Source organism: Girardinichthys multiradiatus, chromosome 2 (assembly GCF_021462225.1).
Source record: "Girardinichthys multiradiatus isolate DD_20200921_A chromosome 2, DD_fGirMul_XY1, whole genome shotgun sequence".
NCBI lineage: Eukaryota > Metazoa > Chordata > Actinopteri > Cyprinodontiformes > Goodeidae > Girardinichthys > Girardinichthys multiradiatus.
This window is the reverse complement of record NC_061795.1, coordinates 21,031,109-21,053,534: the sequence shown is the minus strand read 5'-3', so window position 1 is coordinate 21,053,534 and position 22,426 is coordinate 21,031,109. Positions and strand designations below refer to the sequence as shown.

General features: G+C 41.8%; 1 protein-coding gene across 2 annotated transcripts in view; it reads right to left on the bottom strand.

The window, feature by feature from the left end:
• LOC124880984 (potassium voltage-gated channel subfamily D member 2-like) overlaps positions 1–21,668 on the bottom strand; it is an 81,353-nt gene extending 59,685 nt beyond the window's left edge. The window contains exons 1-2 of one of the 2 annotated variants that reach the window (XM_047386467.1): positions 21,185–21,668; positions 19,773–20,954 (exon numbers count right to left, since the gene is read on the bottom strand). In XM_047386467.1, coding sequence (XP_047242423.1) covers positions 19,773–20,884 — 1,112 coding nt within the window. In that variant the 5' untranslated portion in view covers positions 20,885–20,954; positions 21,185–21,668. The remainder of the gene's footprint in view (positions 1–19,772; positions 20,955–21,184) is intronic. The other variant, XM_047386458.1, reaches the window with a different exon arrangement.
• Positions 21,669–22,426: the final 758 nt, after the last annotated feature.

Here is a 22,426-nt window from a genome sequence, read left to right as displayed (position 1 = left end):
CCTCTTGAAACCTTCTGTGATCTCAGACGTGTTATTAATCAGAGGTACGTCAGAAGAAAGCTTAAAAAAACAAAAACAAAACAGAGATATTTGTAAAATATGTGATTTTGCAATCTGTTAGGAGCCGAGGAGACAGGCAACTGTTAGTAAAGGGGGTGTATTTTCCTTCTTGTTTGATAAAGGACTTTAGCTCACTTCAATTCAATTCAATTCAGTTTTATTTATATAGCGCCAATTCACAATACATGTTGTCTCAAGGCACTTCACAACAGTCAGGTACATACATTCCAATTAATCCTAACCATTGAACAGTGCAGTCAAAGTTAGTTATTTATTCAAATTGGATAAACGTTTTTCTGTCTAAGGAAACCCAGCAGATTGCATCCAGTCAGTGACTTGCAGCATTCACTCCTCCTGGATGAGCATGTAGAGACAGTGGACAGTCACTGGCGTTGACTTTGCAGCAATCCCTCATACTGAGCATACATGTAGCGACAGTGGAGAGGAAAAACTCCCTTTTAACAGGAAGAAACCTCCAGCAGAACCAGGCTCAGTGTGAGCGGCCATCTGCCACGACCGACTGGGGGTTTGAGAGAACAGAGCAGAGACACAAAGAGAACAAAGAAGCACTGATCCAGGAGTCCTTTCTATGGGAAGGAAAAGTAAACGTTAATGGATGTAGCTCTTTTAGTCGTTTCACCTAGAAAGAAAGAACAGAAAAACTCTGAGCCAGTTTTCAAGGTTAGAGTCTGAAAGAGAGCACATATAATTAGTTACAGTTAAGCTCAGTCCATCGCTATGTCTAGGAGAGAGAAAGGGTTAAACACTAAAAGACAGGGCTATGTGGATCATCGGTAGAGGGTGAGCATTAAGTTGTTGCCAGCAGAAGCTCGGACAATTCCCCTCTCCAGAAAGGTGTCACAGGTAGACACAGAGTCAGGCCAGGTGTAGCTTCTAGGAAGAGAAAAAAGAGAACAAAGTTAAAAGCTGAAATAACAGCAAATAATGCAAAATTGGAGAGTAGTGTGAGAATGTAGCGAAGAGGGTGAAAGTGGTCATTATGTCCTCCAACAGCCTAAGCCTATAGCAGCATAACTACACAGAAAGTTTCAGTTCAGATTATTTAGTGAAACGGCGCTTATTTACAACAATGTCGTCACAAGGCACCCCATGAAGGGTCCCACTGATGGTCATTGTTATACTAAAAACCACAAGGATTGCGATACCTCCCTCTGTCAGACTGATTATAACCATTGGAAATTAAAGTTAAAGTTAATTTAAATTTTGAAATACATTCTTTTAAAGAAATATTTCCCTTGCCAATGCTCTTAATGACAGAGGCAATAGATTTTCCTCTAACCGTTCAGAAAACACTATCATGTTTTTCATGTTACAGTGCAGCAAACATTCTCAGTGGTATGAAGGTCTGTACTTTAGTACGGCTAGGTTAGCACTTCCACTTTGGTCCCAAAGAATTGTGCTGTTTTAATGTTATTGAATGTGTTAAGGTACTGTTCACCAATATATAAATAAACTTCCTCTAAAAAAGGCTTTGTATATAGTAAAGCAAGTGTTTGTTGCTTTCTGTGTGTGAAGTGAAATTTCTAATTTTCTCCATTTTCTCTTAATATTTAAAGAAAATGGTGTACTCTAAATTATAAATGCCCTAAACTCATTGTAGTATGATATTGAGACACATTATACTTTAAGTGTTAAATTATTAACATATTTTATTTTTACCCCTGAATTTCTCTGTGATGCTCTACTTTTCTTGTTACTAACTTTGTTTGCGACTTCAGTTAGTTCTATGATGGCTTATTGTTTTTTAAAAATGTATCTTTCCTGTTACAGTATTATTTTAATCTCTCCCAACCGATCTGAAATTTGTGACATCAAATTGTTTAAAAATTATTGTTTTCTGTGTCCGTTTACAGGAAGAGTGATGTTCTCTTTAATTTAGAGGCAACCATTTCATGCTTACATGGATTTACGTTATTATTGTTAAAATATTTAAACAAAGTAGTGATCATGTGCAGACAGATGTTTGCCAACTGATTTTTGAAAAAATTTAAATAATTACAAGCAATTTATCTATTATTATTATTTTACATATTTTAAATGCTCACTGTCTGTCTGTCTGTCTGTCTGTCTGTCTGTCTGTCTGTCTGTCTATTCTTTCCTCTATTCCTTTTGTTGGTGCGTCTTTTAATTCTATTCTCCCCTTTTTCCATCCTTCCTTCCTTTGTTCATTCTTCTTTCAGTTCTTCCTTCATTTAGAGCTGTTCTTTCATTCTTTCATTGGTTCCTGTCATATTTTTAGATAACAATTTGACCCACGTGCATAACCACACTCAGGAGACTAAAGCAGTTTAATAGTTTTATTTAGGCTGGCCAGGTTTTTAGGAATACTCCGCAGTCAGTGTAGCTCAGGTTGGTGACAAGGTTCTCAGGAAGAAGGTTCTGGGAAGAAGAGTGCAGGCAGATTAACTCCGACCTCAAGCTGAATTCCTTACTTTGTTTCAAGCTTGCTTACATGTCTCGTGATGATCCAAAGTAGGGAAGGTTTCAGTTAGAGCCTTGGAAGTGGGAATCCCCTTACAGCCCTCCCTACAGCCCTCCCCCAATCCACGTAATGGCGGTTTTGTTCCACGGTCCATTGCAGGGCAGATACAGTGTTGGAGCAGACCCTCCGACAGCGGCGAATGTGGTGCTGGACAGATGTGACCGAGATGTCTTCTTCATCGGCCGGAAACAGCGGAGGCTGGTAACCCAGAGACACTTCAATAGGAGACAACCCAGTGGTAGCAGAGACCTGTGCATAATGAGCATACTCGATCCATGGTAGGTACTCACTCCAGGCAGAGGAGTTGGTAGAAGTCAGACGAAGCATGAATTCCAATTCTTGGTTCATTCTTTCAGTCTGGCCATTGGACTGGTGGTGGTATCCTGAAGTGAGAGAGACTTTAGCATGAAGTGCTAGACAAAACTGCTTCCATACCTGTGAGGTAAATTGTGGGCCTCGGTCAGACAAAATCTCCTGTGGGATCCCATGAAGACAAAAAACATGTTTGATCATGAGCTGAGTGGTCTGAAAGGCAGAAGGAAGCTTCTTGAGAGCTATTAAGTGACAGGCCTTGGAAAATCTGTCCACAATAGTGAGGATGGTTGTCATACCTTGGGATAAAGGCAGTGACGAAATCCAGAGCCACATGCGACAAGGGACGGTTGGGTATGGCTAGAGGTTGCAACAACCCGGCAGGTGGACGATGGGAAGGCTTATTTCGTGCAGAGCTGACACATGCCCCCACAAACTCTTTGACGTCCTTATGAAGTGATGGTCACCAAAATCGGTGAGAAATCAGGGCAATGGTACGCGTAGACCCAGGATGAGCTGGGAATTGAGGTGTGGAACCAGTGTATAAGGCGAGAACGAACAGAAACTGGGACATAGGTCTTATTTTGGGGGCCATTACCAGGTCCAGGGTCTGTGCGCAGTGCCTGATGGACCATGTTCTCGACCTCCCATGTCAGTGCCCCGATCTCACAGCTAGGTGGTAGGATGAGGGCTGGTGAGTCAGTAGACTCCTCGGGTGAGAACAGATGGGACAAGGCATCGGGCTTAATGTTTTTAGAGCCGGGGCGATAAGAGATGGTGAGGTTGAAACGGGAGAAGAACAATGACCAGCAGGATTGACGGGAGTTTAGGCTCTTGGCCAACTGTAGGTAGGTCAGGTTTTTATGGTCCGTCCAGACCAGGACTGGATGTCCCGCACCCTCTAGCCAGTGATGCCACTCCTCCAAGGTTAGTTTAATGGCCAGCAGCTTTTGGTCCCCCACATCATAATTTTTCTCTGTGGGCGTCAATTTGTGGAAGAAGTAAGCACAAGGGTGAAGTCTGCTGTCCTCAGCGGAGCGCTAAGACGGGACTACACCCACCCCAGAGTCAGAAGCGTCCACCTCCAAGATGAATTGTCTGGATGGGTCGGGTTGGAGAAGGATGGGTGCGAGTGCAAACTTTTCTTTTAAGGCCACAAAGGCTTTATTGGCCTCAGGAGTCCAGGAGAGGGTGACCCTTGTAGAGGTGAGGCTGGTGAGGGGAGCTGCAGTTTGGCTAAAGTCCTTAATAAAGCAACGGTAAACGTTGGCAAAACCTAAGAATCGCTGAAGCTGCTTTCGAGAGTCTGGTACAGGCTTTTATCTTTGCTGGGTCGGAACACAACTGTCCCCCCCGAGAATAAATCCCAGGAAGGAGACGGATGATGTGCGGAACTCGCACTTCTCTGCTTTGATAAATAACCTGTTTTCTAGTAGCCGCTGTAAAACCTAACGGACATGTTTTTGGTGTTCAGCTAAATCTTTAGAATAGATGAGAATATCGTCAAGGTAGACAAAAACATAGATGGAGATGAGTGGCAGCAGCGGGTACTTGTTCTTGATGGTTATTAAGTTTAGCCCTCTGTAGTGAATGCAGAGTCGTAATGAACCATCCTTTTTGCTAACAAAGAAAATCCAGTCCCCAAGGGTGACAAGGAGTGTCCGATAAGGCCAGCAGCTAGAGATTTTGTAATATAATCTTCCATAACATGACGTTCTGGGCGGGATATGTGATACAACCTACTAACGGGCAGAGGAGCTCAAGGAAGTAAGTCAATAGCGCAGTCATAGGGGCAATGAGGTGGAAGAGACAGGGTATGTTGTTTACTAAACACTAGCTTCAGATCATGATATTCAGCCGGCACACCTGATAGTTCCTTGGGGTCCGCCTCTTCGGGATTGGCGGGCGCAGCGCCGGGAGGTACAGCCGACTGCAGACAAGAGGAGAGACAGTTAGAGGACCAAGATTGGATGTTAGCCTTAGTCCAATTGAGATGAGAGTTGTGTAGCCTCAACCAGCTGTAACCTAGCACAATTGAGGTGTGGGAAATGGGAAAACCATATAAGGATATCGTTTCACGGTGGTTACCTGAAATGACAAGCTGGATAGGTTTGGTTCGGTGAGTGATCCTAAGCAGCTCCCCTCCATCTAAGGCTGTAGCCTTCAAAGGCGTAGATAATTCCTCGGTTAGAAGTCCCTGGTCAATTAAATCCCGTTCACAACCTGAATCTATGAGGGCAGTCAGGCTGAAAGAGGAGTTCTGAAACCGAATCTTGGCTGGGAGAGTCAAACGAGGATGTGAGTAAACAGAAGACCGGTCCGTCAGACTCCCCGTTGCTACTGACGGACCTGGTCTTTTGGCCATACTGGACAGGAAGCTAGGAAATGTTCAGGTGACCCACAGTAAAGGCAGAGGTTCGCCGCCCTTCTTCTTTGTCTTTCTTCAGGTGTGAGATGGGCCCAACGCATCTGCATGGGTTCGGGTTCTGAAGCTGAAACAGCAGCAGCAGGAAGTGGGTCAGGAGATCTCATGACTGAGGTGCTAACGCTCCTCCCAGCAGTTAGTCTGTCCATTCGAAGATGCCTTCTGTCCTTAGCCGGTTATCCATTCTAACGGCCAATGCAATAAAATCATTGAGTGAGTCAGGCTCGTCCAGAGTGGCCAACTCATTCTTTAGGGACTCATTCGGGGCTTGGAAGAACGCAGCCTTTAATTCGCTGCAGCAAGGGTACGGAACTCTATAGAGAACTCCGAGACTAATTTCGAACCTATTTTCAAATTCCACAAGCGACGTGATAGCCCTGTTCAGTCCAATTCTTCAGAAAAGGTTAATCTGAACTTGTCAATAAAGTCTATGTATGTGCAACCAAAACGGGATGGATCTTGAAATCTAGCTTCCACCCACTGCAAGGCCTTCCCCGTTAACAAACCCAGAATGTAAGAAATCTTAGAATCCTCATGAGAAAAAGAATGAGGTGAACGATTGAACACTAAAAATCACTGCAGCAGAAAGCCTCCACAACCCACATCTCCAGAGAACTTTTCCGGGTTGGGGGTAGTGACATCACGGAGAGTCGAAAACTGAGTAGTTAGAGTTGTTGCAGCACCCTCTGTTGGCGGGGAGCCCTGACCAGGCTGTAGATTCTGCAGGAGCCCTGCCATATGTTCTAAGCACTGATTTGAAGTGGTGAGTTGTTCATGGAGGGATCTGAGCATGAGAGTCATATGACTGAATCAATCGGTGCTGGTCGGCCAATTCCCTCCTGACTGGGTCTGCAGGGTCAATTTGGCCTGAGTGTTCTGTCATATTTTTAGATAACTGTTTGATCAACATGCATAACCACACTCAGGAGACTAAAGCAGTTTAACAGTTTTATTTAGGCTGGCCAGGTTTTTAGAAATACACCGCAGTCAGGGTAGCTCAGGTTGGTGACAAGGTTCTCAAGAACTTCTGGGAAGAAGAGTGCAGGCAGGTTAACTCAAATCTCACGCTGAATTCCTTACTTTGTTTCAAGCTTGCTTACATGTCTCGTGATGATCCAAAGCAGGGAAGGTTTCAGTTAGAGCCTTGGAAGTGGGAATCCAGGCAGTGTCTGGTATCTGGTAGGAACAGTGCTTAAACAAAGGCAGACATGCCTCACTCGCAGGAAGCCAGGTTTCAGAGATCAGGAGCCAAGCCGCACCAGAGAACGTGGAACCAGAGAGTCCGAGCTGTCAGTTTGTATGTCTTGGGATTTAGGTTGGGGCTCTGCCCACACCTCACAGGTATTAGAATCTGAAGCAGAAAAAAAACACAAGGTAAGTCTTCCTTAACAAAGGTGTCAAGCAAACTTGAGGCTTGGAGTTTACCGCATTGGCAAAACACTCAGGCATCGAAGGACTGGCAGCAGGCTCCTATATACTCCTCCCCAGGCAGGCACAAGGCTGTAGATCTGAAACACCTGCCACAGGATCCACTGCTCCATACTCCCCGGCAACATCTGGTGGTCCACAGAGGAAAGACAGCACCCATACTCCCAAGCCATAACAGTTCCTTTTTTCTGGTCTTTCCTTCTTTCACTCTTGCTTTTTCCCTTATTTGCCCTACGTTTGCCCTCCTTCTGCTCTGCATTCCTTTGTTTCTTCCTTCCTTTTATGCTCCTTGAATTTCTTTCTTATTTCCTTTGGTTTAGCAGTTTCTAATGTCACATTAAACCTTTGTATTTATACTTTATAACGGTGCAACAATGGCCTAAGAACTCTGCTAACTTGAGTTTGGAAGAGTCTGAAGTTTGAATATGAAATATATGGAAGAACCCTGTTTTGTTAATTCACAGACTGGGTTTCTATGTCGTGCTTGTGTTAAAATAAATAGGAACAACTTGTGTGATTTATAGCATTCACACAATGCACCTCATTATATTTAATAATCTACCTTTCAACGTATATTTGACATGAATATGTATGCGTTTCACAGACAAGTTGAAAATATTTTCTAAATACTGCAAATATATTCAGAAAGATATTCAACCCATAAATCACAGCTCACAGAGCCTGCTGTGTTATATTTACTCTTTAACTATCAACACGTTTGTAATAAAAGCTCTGAAATGATGAATCACGGCCCTGTTCTAATTTGGTGTCAGATGGAAACTCAAATTCATGATGCAGAATGCCCTGAGTGCATCTCTTGGTCACTTAACATATCTTTGAAGAGCACATATTTATTGATCCTGATGCGATAACTCGATTGAGTGCTAAGTAGACTCTGAATGTAAAGAGAATCCATTTAGAAACACTCTTGCACATTTGAACAAAGTGATGATGAGGCATTATGTGAGTCTGCATACCAATCTTCATGACCAGACGAGCCATTTTCATCTGTATGTAAATGATGAGTATGTAAATAAGGCCAAGGTGCACTGGAGGAACCGATAGCTGTTGGGCTTGGATTTATCACTCGCACAGTGTTTGATCCACTGATCTTGTGCCATACACTTTGCATCGGATTTCTTTTTACAACACATCAGCTTTGAAGACATGACACAGTCACATAATGGGCAATATTTCCCCCTTTTCATTCATTCAGCCCGGCTGGGTCAGGGTTTCCAGGCTGTGAGATTGGATGAAAGTGGAGCCAGGCAGAGCAAATGGTTTCTAACAACAATGAAATTGAGGTGATGTGTTTTCTCACATATCTCCTCATTCCCTAATGCAGTGATGCTGCATTCATTTGGAGTAACTTTAATCTTGTTCTGGAAAATTCCATTAATCTTCAGCATTGCTTGCAATACAAAGAAGATAAAAAAAAATGCTGAGCGCTGGAAAAACCACTGATGCCATATTTCACATCCCCACACCATTTCCCTGCATAATAACAAAGTCAATTAATGAAAATTCCCCCATGTGTGTGAAATGTGTGTTACTGGTACTGCCTTTAAGACGGGTTGTCAAAGAAATCGAATCAAACGGCAGGACAGCCATTTTGTCCTTGCCGTATATAGATTATTTATCAATCTGCCCGTACAGAGTGATGCCTGGCTGCTTTTAGAGTCAGTTCACATTCACAGTAACCTCACATCAACCTACCAGCTGGCCATTATCTGTTTTTCAGCTCAGAGGTGACTGACCACAAAAACACACACTAGCTGACATCTGTCAAACAGAAAAAAGAAAAAAAATATATACATATATATATCCCATCTATATATAGATAGATATATGCCATTAATACTGAAATTTGGGTGAAAAATGTCATAATAATAATGATGAGCCATGATTTTTTTAGCCCTTCTGTATAGTGTGGTTGCAAACATCTGTATGGTTATTACAGATTTAATACGTTAACTGGGATTTTTATTCTCCCTTCTGCTGCATCTGTGTGTGTTTGCCTACTCATACTGCATGTGTTTTGATGAACAATCAAAGCTGTTTTATTATTTATGCAAGATGTGTATTAAACATCATGAAATGCTTGTGTAGCTTATTTCAGATTAAGCTTTTCATTGCATTCGTCTCACTTTTGAAGCCTCAAGCTTACATGCTACCAAAAAACATCTCTTTTGTGAACTGTTATAATGAAAGCACCTGATTACAGTGTCAGATCGAAGCAATATCTGTATATATCAGGTATGTTCCAGGTATGCTTAGATGTACGCCTGGGTGCTAAGAATTAGCCCAGCTGCTAACTCTGTCTTTTTTTAAATACTTATAGTTTGAGACCCAAATTCCCCAGCCAGAACTACAACATATGGAACAAACACTTACCGACAGAGGTTGTTCCTTCACTTGTGAAACAAACTTGTATTTTTGCTCCTCCATGTTTTGAATCCAAAAAATCTGATCATTCCCTTCACTATGACAAATATATAGTAAGTAGTGGTTAATTTGTGTTATACTTCCTTAAACTAACAAACAAAAAATAGATATCATAAATAATTGCTGAAGTCTAAGTTGGTTCTGTCTACTAACTCTGTTCATCATGGTCTAATTTGAAGTTGCTTCTTCTTAATGTGATCTTGCCAATCGGACAGCCACGGGGAACAAAGATCAGATCTGAAATCAGCTTTTCAAGTGTTATATCAGTGATGCATCTCACATCACCATTAATCAGGAAAAATACAACAGAGAACTTAGCTCTGCACTATTAAGGTAAAACTCAAACTTACCAGTCTAAGATAGCAACTTGCAAACAATTGCAAGTGTCATGCAGTCTGTGTGTCTCAATGTTGGTCCCCACCAATCGTACAAACACCATCCCAGTGACTATTTTCAAATTAAATCTATCTGTAAACTCTTTAAGTTGGTTTTAAAATCAGCATATAGAAGCTTTTCAAATAAGCGTGTGACAGGAATCTATTAATACTAATAAAGGTTGACTTTCTTTTATGACCTGTTGGTTGGAGGTTTTTCCACATTTTGCACTGATGTAATCAGGGAATTGGTTGTGGGATTCAATCAGGCATCCATGCGCACCAATTTCTTTTTTAAAAAGGTTGTCAGTGAAAGAAGAAATAAATAACAGATGCACAAATTAAATAGTCTATACATGAATTTAGGACCATGTGTGGGTAATCTGGACATAATACAATTTTTTTTAAGGCCTTAGATCGAAATAGTTAAATTCAAGACTATTTCTGAGCCTGCAGAAACCGGTTTTAGCATTTTGAAGCATTAAAAGGGGTAATAAATTACCATAAATTCCATGAAAGAAAGTCCAAAAGTAGATGATGAATTCCATGGTGGTATTTTGCAATAACTACATGAAAGTATTATCAGTCTTTCATCCTAAAATTGCAAAAATAAAGGTTCTGTCTCTAAAGCCAATTAGCTAGCTGAATCATTGTGCTCTAAAAAGATGGTTTAAATGGAATAAATGCTTACAACTGGGGACTGCAGGAGGACTATACAATGGAGCTTATGTAGCCCCAAAACAGGAATTCAAATCCAGTACCTTCACAATAAAAACTGGAATTTTGGGGAAAAAAAGTAGTATATTCAGAGCATTTAATCCATATTTGATTCGGGCTGGTTTAGTACATCTTGCGGGTCAGATGTGGCCCCTGGGCTGTACAATACCAAGTTCTGATGTAGGGGTTACACCACTGCTGTGCATCTAGGACCCCTTATTAAGACACACCCCTAAGCACTCCTACCTTGACCCGAAGCCCTTTGCGCTCTCCTTCAGGAATACAGTGGTTGGGGATTTTTTAAGATTCTGCATAAAAATAGGTAATAATATATGTAATAAAACTGTAACATATAGTTGTCAATAAAATGTTAATAATTTTGCTCACACACCCATAACTACCCTTTAAATCCCTGACTGCTTGTGTGAAACTGTTATTGCTAACAAAGTAATAGAATACATGCGGGGGCTCTCTGTTTTCAATTTAGCAAAAAAACATAAGATCTGTGTCTTTCCCTGATTCCATCTTTAACAACGATCTTAATCTTCTCTGAGGACGGTTCCCTGTTTCCGCCCCTCGCTCTCGCTCTTCCATTTTGCAGTCATTTGCACTGGCAGAAAAGGAGCGTGCGCAAAACACATTTTCAATGGTTCCTCTCATTAAGTCACCTGTCACTTCAGGACCATTATACCAGCCCCACATTAGCATTCCCTCTTTCCCCCCAATAAAGCACGTGGTTCGGAAGGGAAAGAGGGGCGGGTTGGTGTGTGTGAGCCTAAAGGCGAACGACAGCCTACACATCTCACATTAACCACTTGTGTTTTACACAGCGGTTTGTCGCATCTCTCATAATGGTTTGCTGATTTTCATAATGTGCATAATACACACAATGCCAACTGGTATAATGTATTCCTCTGAACATGAAAAAAAAAACCATTTCACTCCATAATCAAGCGCACCAAATGTTCTCACCGACTGTTCTCTGCGCAAGAATAAAAAAAAAAGAGTGAAAATTCTGTGCTTCGTCTGCCAGAGGCATGCTAACTTATCCAGTCACACGAGGACTAAATCAAGAGTGTATTTGTTATCTCTTGGGTACAGAAACCATGAAAGGCCCTCAAGATTGTTCCTGTACATTTCAATTAGATTTGACATGTGGTGAAGAGTTTGGATTTCAAAAAGCACCACTCTGCACCGCGCCAAACCACCACGTCAGGGCTTTGCATTGTGTGCTTGCTGTCAATGCCGCAAGGCTGACGTGTCAAAACTGGCAAGCATGATAATGGTTATACTTCTGGTGGTTTATGGGCACTACAGTGACCCTTGTGTGTGTTAACCTTGCTTCCTGTGCCTCATAAATCCTTTCCTGAGAGGCTTATGGGGTGCCACTTGTCAAGCCTTTCGAGTTGCATTCGGTGGGTGGGGCTGCAGCGCTGACGACTTGACAATAAATTTGGCTTCTGATGAATACAATGTGCAAGCATTTTTGTTGCGACACAGGACAATGCGCTTACTCTGTGTCACAACAAGTGATCGTTCCTTTTTACATTATCTCTATACTGTGCGATTTGTATGTTAATTAAAAGCGCCACTGGAACAGCACTCCACTTTTTTACTGTCCCTTTATAAACAGTAACGCACTGTGGGAGGTATGATAAATATGGTGCCAAGACCTGGAATTCAAAGTAAATGGAAATAAGTAGTAGGTGTAGAAGAAAAATGCGGGGATTCAGAATTAAAACCCAATTAGAACCTCTCTAATTTCTTGCAAGTTTGATTACGTTACTTCCTATTGATTTTAACATCAGACTAGGCTTAGTATGCGGTTTCAAGGTATATGGTTTAAAATGACCCTCAAAAAAGAATACTGTGATGCTGTTCCTGCAGGTTTGAGCTGTTTTTAATTACTTGTCAGAGACAGTGGAGGAATCACAGAGGTCTAAAAGAGAAGCACATAGCTTGGCAATCAAAAACAGCAGACTTGTGCTTTTAAAGGTAAAGCTGCCTTCAAATGAATGTTTGAGAGGTAAAGTGTCTAATGGTAAAACTATTTTCATAGAGTTAATATTCAAGATTCTTAAATGGACCTTGTTCTGGGCATGGAATTGCCTATTCTAACACGTGATTAAGCTTTGAACTAAACCATTTTGGCTTGTTGTACTGGAGGAAGGTAATAATTCACTCCAGTCTCTAATCATTTGCAGTCTCTAGCAGGTTTTCTTTTAAGATTTACCTCTATTGAGGTCCAATCATGTTCGCTTCGGCTCTGACCAGCTTCCTTGCCTGTGCTGAAGAAAAGCACTCCCACAGCATGATGCTGCCACCATTTTTTACCATGGCTTTGATGTGTTCAAGGTGATGCATGATCATTTTTTCTCATACATTAACTTTCATTTTTGTCTTATCTGATCAGAGCATCTTCTTCTAGATATGTTTTGCCCCCTACATGGCTTGTGGCAAACTTTAAATGGAACTTCCTATAGCTTTCTTTTAATAATGGCGTTCTTCCTTGTACTACTCCACAACAGTCCAGTATGTTGAGTGCATAACTAAAAGTTATTCTGTTAACAGGTGGTACCACCTAAGGTGTGGATTTTCTGCAGCTACTCCAGTGTTACCATCCCCTTGGCTTCTTCTCTGATTAATGTGCTTCTTTTTTTATACCTAAACCTGCTTGAAATGTTTCTGCAACTTTTTCCCCGATCTGTCTGCTGTGCTCCTTGATCTTCATTTTGTTCACTATTGTTCTCTAACAAACCTCTTAGGCCTTCACAGAATGGTTGAATATATACTGACATCAATTTATGTATGGGAAGTTCTTATAAGATCTGCTTTGGAGATGGCCCCTGTCTGTCCAGCAGCCAATTTAACTCTCATGTAAGAAAATCAAACTGCTGTTTTCTGCACATAAGACTGATTGATCAAACTACTGCATGTAAACATGCATACAAAAAATACCTTCTCATTCTGATATCTGTCTAATCTCATATAGCAGTGTGCTGGTGCTCTGGTTATCACTGTAGCACCAAAGCCAACCAGAAGGTTGGGAATCACGGTCTGAGTGGAATTTGAATGCTTTCCCGGTGACTGGCTTTTTGGTAAATAATCCAACATTTTCCACAGTTCAATGCAATTCATCTTTGGTTAATTTCTACAATGTACTTATAAGTGACTTGTAATATTTATGTTTTGGTGCACAGTATATTGTCTAGACACAGCTGGATTTGGGCCCTGCCCTCAGATGTTTACATAAATTCCTCATCAGCATGAATGTCACAATAATTTAGGAGTTTTGATGATTTATTTAAAGTTTTTCAAACAAATTATACAACAAATACATTCAATTAATTCTAAAAACAAGAATTTAGATGCAGATGTTTGAGTTTATTTGGGGGTTTTCTCTAATCCTGACAGGGTTAAAACAATAAAAGGTCAGATATATGCATGCAGTAATGTTTGGTTTAATGTCTTTTAACAAGATGCAGAGCAACCAACACGCTTTCTGTAAGGATCTGGCATAATTCTGATTGGATATTTTCCCTCTCTTCTAATCAAGATTGTTCAACCTTGATTGGTGTGCATGCACAAACATGCCTTTTAAAAGTCCAGAATATCTCCATATGGTTGAGATCCAGGCCATTACATAAGTTGAAACACCCAGTGGTGTTTAAATTTCATCCATCTCACTTAGATTTGAGGTAAAATATAAGAATTAAGAGGTTATCCTACTTCATTATTCCTTTCATCTTCTGTGATGTACCAGCACCTCTGGCAGCAATACACACCCAAAAACTAGCTTGGATGTATGTTTGGGACCATTCTCCTGCTGAAACACCCAACTGTGTCCAGGTTGCAGTCATCTATCCCAAAGTGCCACTATAATATAAAAGGAAATTGGTTCAGGTATTAAAGAAAACTAACCCAGGAACACAAGGACACTGGTGCTCCAGCACTGTCCACAGTGGTGCTAGTTTGACATCGCCAAGGACTGAAAGGCTGTCAACAAAATGAAAAAGTTGCTGCTCCTAAAACAAAACTTTTAGGACCAGTCTAATGTTTTCTAGAGAAAGTTTTGTTGTGTGATAAGACACAGATTTGGCTACATTAACAGCAAATGTCAAGGAGTCAAGGTAAGGCAGTCAGAACTAAGAATACTGTACTGAATGCCAAGCATGGTGGCGGTTCCATGATGCTCAGGGTCTGTTTTACTCTTTTGCACAAAACGGGAGAAATTAAAAAGGACTATCCACTTCAAATGAACAGTTAGATGGTTCAAAGTTTGGCACAATTGGTGTCCCAATGGGCCAATAGTCCCAAATCTCAGCCCCCCCTTGTTGATGTCTGCAAAAGGTGTGTTGTGTCTCTGCAACCTGCAAAGGGACATTTATCCAAATATGTGTGGGGGTGTATGTTCATATGCATGGATTAGAGACAATCTACAAAACATTTAAAGCTGAGCACAGAGATGTTGTCTTTAACATTCATTGAAGTAGTTTGTTATATCATCATCCCATAGTGCAAAAAGAACAGTTCGAATGCATTATTAAAAGGTCAAAATTATTATGACATTGAATTCCATTAGGGGAAGATGTGAACTTCTGACAGACATTGTAGATCCAGTAGTAGTGATGTGGTAGCATGGTAGCTGTGGAACCCTCTGCCCCCACATCTGAAGGCTCCACAGACAGTAACATTTTTTTTTAAAACTAGCTTGAAGACCATTTTTCACCGAATGTTTTTAATTCTCTCTTTAAATGTTGCACTCACTACTTTTACTTGTGTATTTTGTCTGCATTTTAATGCCCCTGATTTTATATTGATTGTTTTATTGACTGTAGCAATTTGAGATTTTCTGTAAATGTAAAGTGTGCTATAAATAGAATCTATTATTATTATTTATAGATTTCATGCTCTACTTTTACATAAACAGAAATAAAAAAATGTTTAACAGTGATGAACTGCAGTTTTAAAAAGGACAAAATAATCAGCGCATTGTCGATGTCTGCTACTGAAGATTTCCCTTTTTATCCAGAGTAAACAGATGTGAGACGGAGAGAAGTAGATAAACGGTGTGTGTGTGTTTGTGTGTGTTTCTGTGTTTGAAACAAACATGTTCTTGTCAGAAGCTGAGACCTCTTGTGTCTATCAGCAGTGATGTTTGTGTGGTTCCAGAGGAACGAGCATGCCGATGTTCCAGAATAAACCCTGTCCTCCCAGTCCTCCTCCCTAGTGGGTTGCGCTTGACTTCCACCGTTTTCACAGCTGCTCTCAGCAGTGCACTCCATTACACCTTAAATCACTTAAAAAGATCTGAAGCACCAAAAACTCCCTTTGCAGCTAATTCACCCTGACCACGTGGATCATCCAGAGAAAATAAGAGCATGAAAACACCGCAACATCTGATCCCAGCCTAATAAACTCTGATATCTTTAGATTCGAATCCAAACAGCCAGAGTCAAGCCACGTCACGATGATGATGCTTTAGCACAGCTTTTCAAATAAGCTGCAATGCAAAACACCACAGAAATCTGTTCTGCACCCATTGAAGCATTGCTTCAAAATTTCCGCAGATCCGTTTCAACAGAGGCACATTTCTCTTTGTTGGGTAACCAAAAGCGGCCGCAGAGATTAGGCTCGATAAATAGGGTGGGGTAAGTGGATCTTGTCCTGTGTTTGGTGGCATCGAGCAGAAGACACACAGAGGCATGACACGCAGCTGCACATAGCTATTGATTCTCCACTGGTCTCCAGGCACCCTTCCCTTTTCATTCAGGCTGCCTGCCAAGTGCCTCAGAACAGGAGCCCTCCGCTCTCCTCTCCCAATGTCTGCACGTCTGCTTAAGCACAATCAATGGGCCATCAGCGGGGAAGAGAATGCCCACAACTGTCTTTGCTTCCATGGGGTGGGAGAAAAGGGAAATTGAAAATATACATAATGGGAAATGCATCATGATAACCATGCCGGCATGAAGAGTTGTCAGAAAAAAATCAATGGCTTTGCCTTCGAGTGCAGGTTTCAGTCACTGGTGCCTCTGATAGTCTTTAGAAAGCTTACTTGCAGCTAAATGAAAAGACCAACTCATTCGTATCAGCCTAAATAGCTATTTGTTAGATGTTTTTCTGCATCTTCGACTCTAAAACAAATCACCAACACACTTCATTTCCTTTGCTTATTGGAGCAGAGTGCGGCATATACTATCAATCTAGTTTTTATACAGACAATTAATTCAGCTCTACAAGTTGTATGACACAGGTGCATCTCAATAAATCACAAACGATATCATTGAAAAGTAATTTTATTTCTGTAATTTAATTTAAAAATTAAAAGTCATATTATAGATTCATTATACACTGTTAAATATTTATATTAATAATTGTTGATAACAGTTAATGAAAACACAAAATTCAGTTTCTCAGGAAACTAGAATGTTACATAAGACCAATTTAAAAAAATGAATAAATTAATGTTAATGTTATTACCTACACACTCATAGGGAAGACTGCAGACTTGGCACTGGTCCAGTAGCATATTCCCGAAGGAGGGTAAGACACCAAAGGACAATGCTAAGAAAGCTGGCTTAGCAAATTAATGGAAAGTTGAGTGGAAGGAAAAAGTGTAGTAAGAAAAAGGTGCACAAGCAACGTGGATAAGCCGGGAAATAACTATAAAGCAAAGCGCATTCAGTCCTCTTTTTAGACGAATGAAGAGGTGACCATGGTATCACTGTAACATACAGCACAAAGAGAATATATGGAGCAATGTCAAAAGAAAGATAAAGGACACGTGTACCAGCAATGCAGATGAACTGAAGGCTGCACATCACATACATCTCAGCAGAGCCACAGGATGATCACCTCCATCCCACACTGCACGGATGCAGTAATCTGTGGGAAAAGAGCCCCATCCAGGTACCAAGTAAATACTAAAAATGCATGTACATACTGTTCAGCAGGCTGATGTTTTATTGGTCTTATGTATGTAAGAATTTTAATTTCCTGGCAAACTGAATTTTGAGTTTTCCTCTACATTTACACAAAAAACACATATAAATCAATGTGCATAATTCTAAGTCTATATAGTATATGACATTCACCTCTTGAATTGAATTATTGAAATATATTAACTGGTTGATAATACTCTAATATATTGAAAAATAACTGAATATGTTTTGTTATCTGAAAGCAGATCTTAGGAAATAGCAGATAGAGAGGAAAGGGCCACTTTATTTCTCAGCAATGGTTATTCAGCCTGCTCCAGCGGTGGTCCACTATGCAGCATTCTGCACCACTGGAGAGCTTGAGTTCATGTTGCAGATCTGTCAGCCAGCTGTCACGGCTCATAATGGAGTGACAGAGATGTCCCCATTACCAAGGACATCTTTGTTTTGTTCTCTCACACAAAACATCTTTTTCAAATCTATCTCGAGCAGCACAAAAAGAGAATTCAGAGAAGAACCCCAGTGAATATCTTTGCCACTTCCCCATAAGATAAATAATGTAGCTTCTTGCACAACTCATCTTTCATCTGTGCTTTGAATCTAAATGGAGGGCATGTCCGGCACAACACTGAGCCGGAGACGGCAGACCGTGCATATTACTAATTATGTGCTCACTGGTCATTTAGGAGGGTGAGTTGTAGTTCGGCTGGTATTGAATGAGCGCAGGAGGAAGATTTGTATGTGCCATTAAGAGGACAGTACATCCACTAACTCAGTGTCACCCACATAATAGGTACAGATAGGAAGAGGCCAGTGAGACAGAGAACACCTTGAATAATAGCAGTTATATTTAAAACTATACAGGCTTCCTGCAGAACTGAAAGAGGGGCGAAGCTGCGTCAATGCAGGTGTGAAGACAGGAAAATCAGAAAAGGTTTAGGGATTTGTATTAAACTGAAAAATAAAAGCAAAACCATTCACATTCAGGATATTTTTCACTTCTCGGACAGACATTTGTTCACACCTCAACACAGTCTTAAAGGTAAATGTGTGAAGATAAATGCACATAACTGCTAGCGACTTGTTTTGCATTTTTGATTCGTGATGAGAGGACTTTAAAATGAACACATCCTTTCAACAGGACCTCTATTTGTGTCGTCAGTAGCAGCAGAAGTGAGATGAAGTGGGGGGGTGGTGCTTAGTTCCGCAGCAGTGAGTGAAAAGACAACCAATAGCCTATATTTCCAACATCTGCAATGGTCTCATCAGGATTTTTAGTCGATTTAGTGAAAAGAAAAAGGCAACTGTTGAATGTTTTGAGCGTCTTGGAGAACATATTTCGCTTATGCGGTGCTTGATGAAGATAATAGGCCAATAGAAGTAATATTAATACAAATTCCAGCACTGAAAATCTGAGCACTTGAATGCTCTCATCAATACAAATTAATGTGATGTAATCATCTTAATGGTGTTTAATTATTTTATGCTACATCAGCATACAGCAGCCGCTGACGTTGTGCATAGGCATGAAATTAGCATTCAAATATTTACTGTACCTTGCTGGAAGAAAAATGGGCTGAGAAGCAGGGTGCGAGGAGAGGAGGGGAGAGGAGAGGAGAGGAGAGGAGAGGAGAGGAGAGGAGAGGAGAGGAGAGATCTGAATGTGCTTTATAACCAACAAGTTTGCATTCAATTTAATCCCTTACTGTGTCTTTTTCATTTAGATCTGTGAATTCAGCTTTGTTCATTTGTCAGTTAGGCTATAAGGTGTCCATTTCTGGTTTCATGTGTCCTTTTTTTATTGATTTATTGAGACCCTAAACCGTTCAATGCTGTAAACTTTACAAGCAATCCAGAGAAGACCCTTGGAAACGGGCAGGGACAACGCTTGACCTTCAGCACAATGAAGGGTTTGGCCTCATTCAGGGTTTGCAGCAGACTTGCCAGCAGCAGGACTTTTTAATATGCCCCATACACCTGCGGCAACATTTGCATTCAGCAGGGGTGCCTCCAGAAAATTTTGAAATAGGCAGCCTGTCATATTGCACTTTATAGAAAAACTACTATAACAAACAGATTGTGGTTGTTTAATTAGTACTATTATCTGCAGGGGCAGCCATCCTGTAGGACGCTGCTCAACAGACATGTCTCTTGTAGCTTACCAGGGTTATTATAAGAGAGTTACCGTAGTAAGAGTGATAGACAGTGCTCCTTTAATTTCTGTTTTTCACTTTATATGCCAATTACAGGATGGGTAAACCTAGACTATAAGTTCTATACACCGATTGCAGACAAAGATTGTGATTTATGTAATCTCTATGTGGAAAAAGAGGAATGCTCTGTTTTCTCATGAAAAAGTTTAAAATCTATATCTATCTGTCTATACATACACATGTGTAGCCTACAGTATAATTCATATCAATGTTTTTTGTTTATTTATGTTTCTAGAAAGTTTCTGGATGGGCTTATAGGCCTCTGTATGGTTGTGTTTGGGGTGGCAGAATGATTCGTGGGTTTGTCCTGGGGGGTATTCATGCAAGGGGCTTTTAGAAACTTGTGCATACACCTACCCCAGTGTTGTCATGGTGACGATGGTGTACCAAAAGGCTGCGGGGATGCTGGTGAACTTGGTTGCTGTGGAGCCTTTCTCCGCATAAAACATGACTGTGGCGAATATAATGATGGCCATGGTGAGGGAGAAGAGGAGGAAGCCCAGCTCGGAGGCGCAGCTCTTCAGGGTGTAGCCAAGGATGCGTAGCCCCGCAGAGTGCCGGGAAAACTTGAAAATCCGAAAGACGCGGAAGACCCTCAGCGTGACGAACGCCCCGCTCACCTGGTCGTTGTCGGTCATGACCAAGCCGATGTAGTACGGCATGATCGCCACCACGTCGATGACGCTCATAACACTCTTCATAAACTTGCAGCGGCTGGGAGCAGCGATCAGGCGGAGCAGGTACTCGACCGTAAATATCATGACGCACGCAGTGTCCAAGCAGAAGAAGGCCAGCGCGTAGCGCACCCCGCAGGAGACCTCCTTGGACCTGTTGGGCAGAGTCCCGCACGGAACCGTCTCCGCCACGTTGGCCATCACCGATATGGCGATGAAGAACCCCGTGACATAGTAGAAAACCAGCGCCAGGGTGCTGGTGTGTGGGTTTTCAAAAGCCCGCCACAGGTACTCCCGGAACGTCAGATTCACCGGCGTGACGTCGTTGCTCATGTCCATCTCCTCGTCATCCTGGAGCCGCTCCGCGTTTTCGCGCCTCCGGTCCTTGTACTCCTCGTAGCAGCAGTCTCCGATGATCTCGGGAATGATGCCGAAGAAGGCGAGCTCCTCGTCGTACGCGGATATGCACTCTTGGCGCGGGTAGTGCAGCTTGCCCGTTCGGTAGAAATTGAGGATGTGCCTGAAGATATCGGGGTCGCGGTCAAAAAAGTACTCGTTGGTCTCCTCGTGGAAGAAGAAGTCCCTCTCGGTGCTCCCCAGCAAGGTGTCCGGGTACCGCTCCAGCGTGGTCCGCCACGTCTGGAACTTGGTACCGCTCACGTTGAGGATGATGAACCCGTCCTGGGCTTTCCTCTTGTCTTGGGGAGGGATAGGCATCGGGGTGCTCGCCACGGGCATCCACCCGATGGCCGCCGCTCTGGCGAAGGGAAGCCATGCCGCTACACCCGCTGCCATGCTGACCTGTAGTGTTTAAAAGGACCCTACTCCGCTTGTCACAGTGCTACGGCTCAGAGATAGATTGCATCTGCAAGAGGAAGAGTAAATAGAGAGAAGCTCAGTGTAACAGAATAATAAAAAACAGAAAACAATTACTTAATTTATTCTACTGAGCCCATCAGTCTTCTCTAACTGTTCTGTTAAGAAAGCCCACTCTTTGCGGCAGAATATCAATTAGATTCCCAAATCTTCATCCAACAATAACCAGGATTTATTTCTCTCTTTGGAAATAGATCCAAGTAGAAGTAAAAGACCCACCACAGAGAAGCTCCATCATTAATCTGCATCCTCGATGAGTTCAATAAAACACTAATCCTCGGAAAAGAATATTAGCAATCCCGCCAGCCATCTATTACTCACTGCAGCCAGACGATAGAACAGAGAGGAAAAAAGGAAAACTGTGTTGTAACGTTGCATCAACAAGTTAAACAACTGAAGCGGCGGACTCCGTGCAGAGTGGTCATTTGTCCCTCTTTTATCAATCCGCAGGGCTCATGTGCAAAGGTTTTTCCCTCTCGTTGCAGCTACTCCTCAGCAAACTCATGTTCATTTTCTCTCGTCGACTGCAAGACCACCTTCATCCCCCCTCACCTCCCCCTTTTCTCAGCACAGAGCAGTGGAGAGATGAGAGGAAAATCGGATGCAGAGAGAACGACAGAGAGAGAGGGAGAGAGAGAGAGAGGAGGGGTCCTTCCTGCACCCAGAAATTCCTCTGCTTGCCTTGCTTCAGCGTGTGCATGGGGAGCTGTTCAATGCGTAACTGTAGTCCAAGTAGGCGGTATCTCCTGAAGCTTGACTTAATATTTGTGTTTGGACTGTTTTCGGCAGCGTGGATCAACAGTGTCTGCAATTTTCCTGAAATATCACGACGTCCATCGATGGAACAAGAACTTCTTTTAAGTTTCCAGTATATTTTCGCTACAGAATTTCCTTATATTTAATCCTCACCCTGACGAGAAGTTTTTTTTTTTTTATAGGAATATACATGTAATATGTTTCCTACAGGGATCTCACACAGTTTGGAAAAGTGGAATTTAATTTAAATATTTGCTGATCAGGATTAATATGTTAAAAGGAAAAAGAAAACTTCAAACACCTGCCCACAAATCTCTCTGTCACTCCCTCAATAATCCATCCATCCATCCATCCATCCATCCATCCATCCATCCATCCAACCAACTAGCCACTGTTGATGAAAATTAATGGGAAACATGTATGTTTGTACTTTAAAAAAGGGCTTAAGCGAACTGGGAACTCTGGAAATATGAGTCTGGAAAGGTATGGCATTTTCAAATGAAAAATGTACAGGAGCCCTATTCCAATATCAGCAACAAATGATGATCAATATTGTCTTATGAACAGCATTGTTCTGCAATACTGTTGAGCAGCTTCAAAGGTCAACATCATTGGGCTACACCAATCTGCTGACATTTTCCAAAATAACTATAATCAATGAAGCACACAATCCCACACGCAACAGCAAGGCAGTCTCTCATAGGC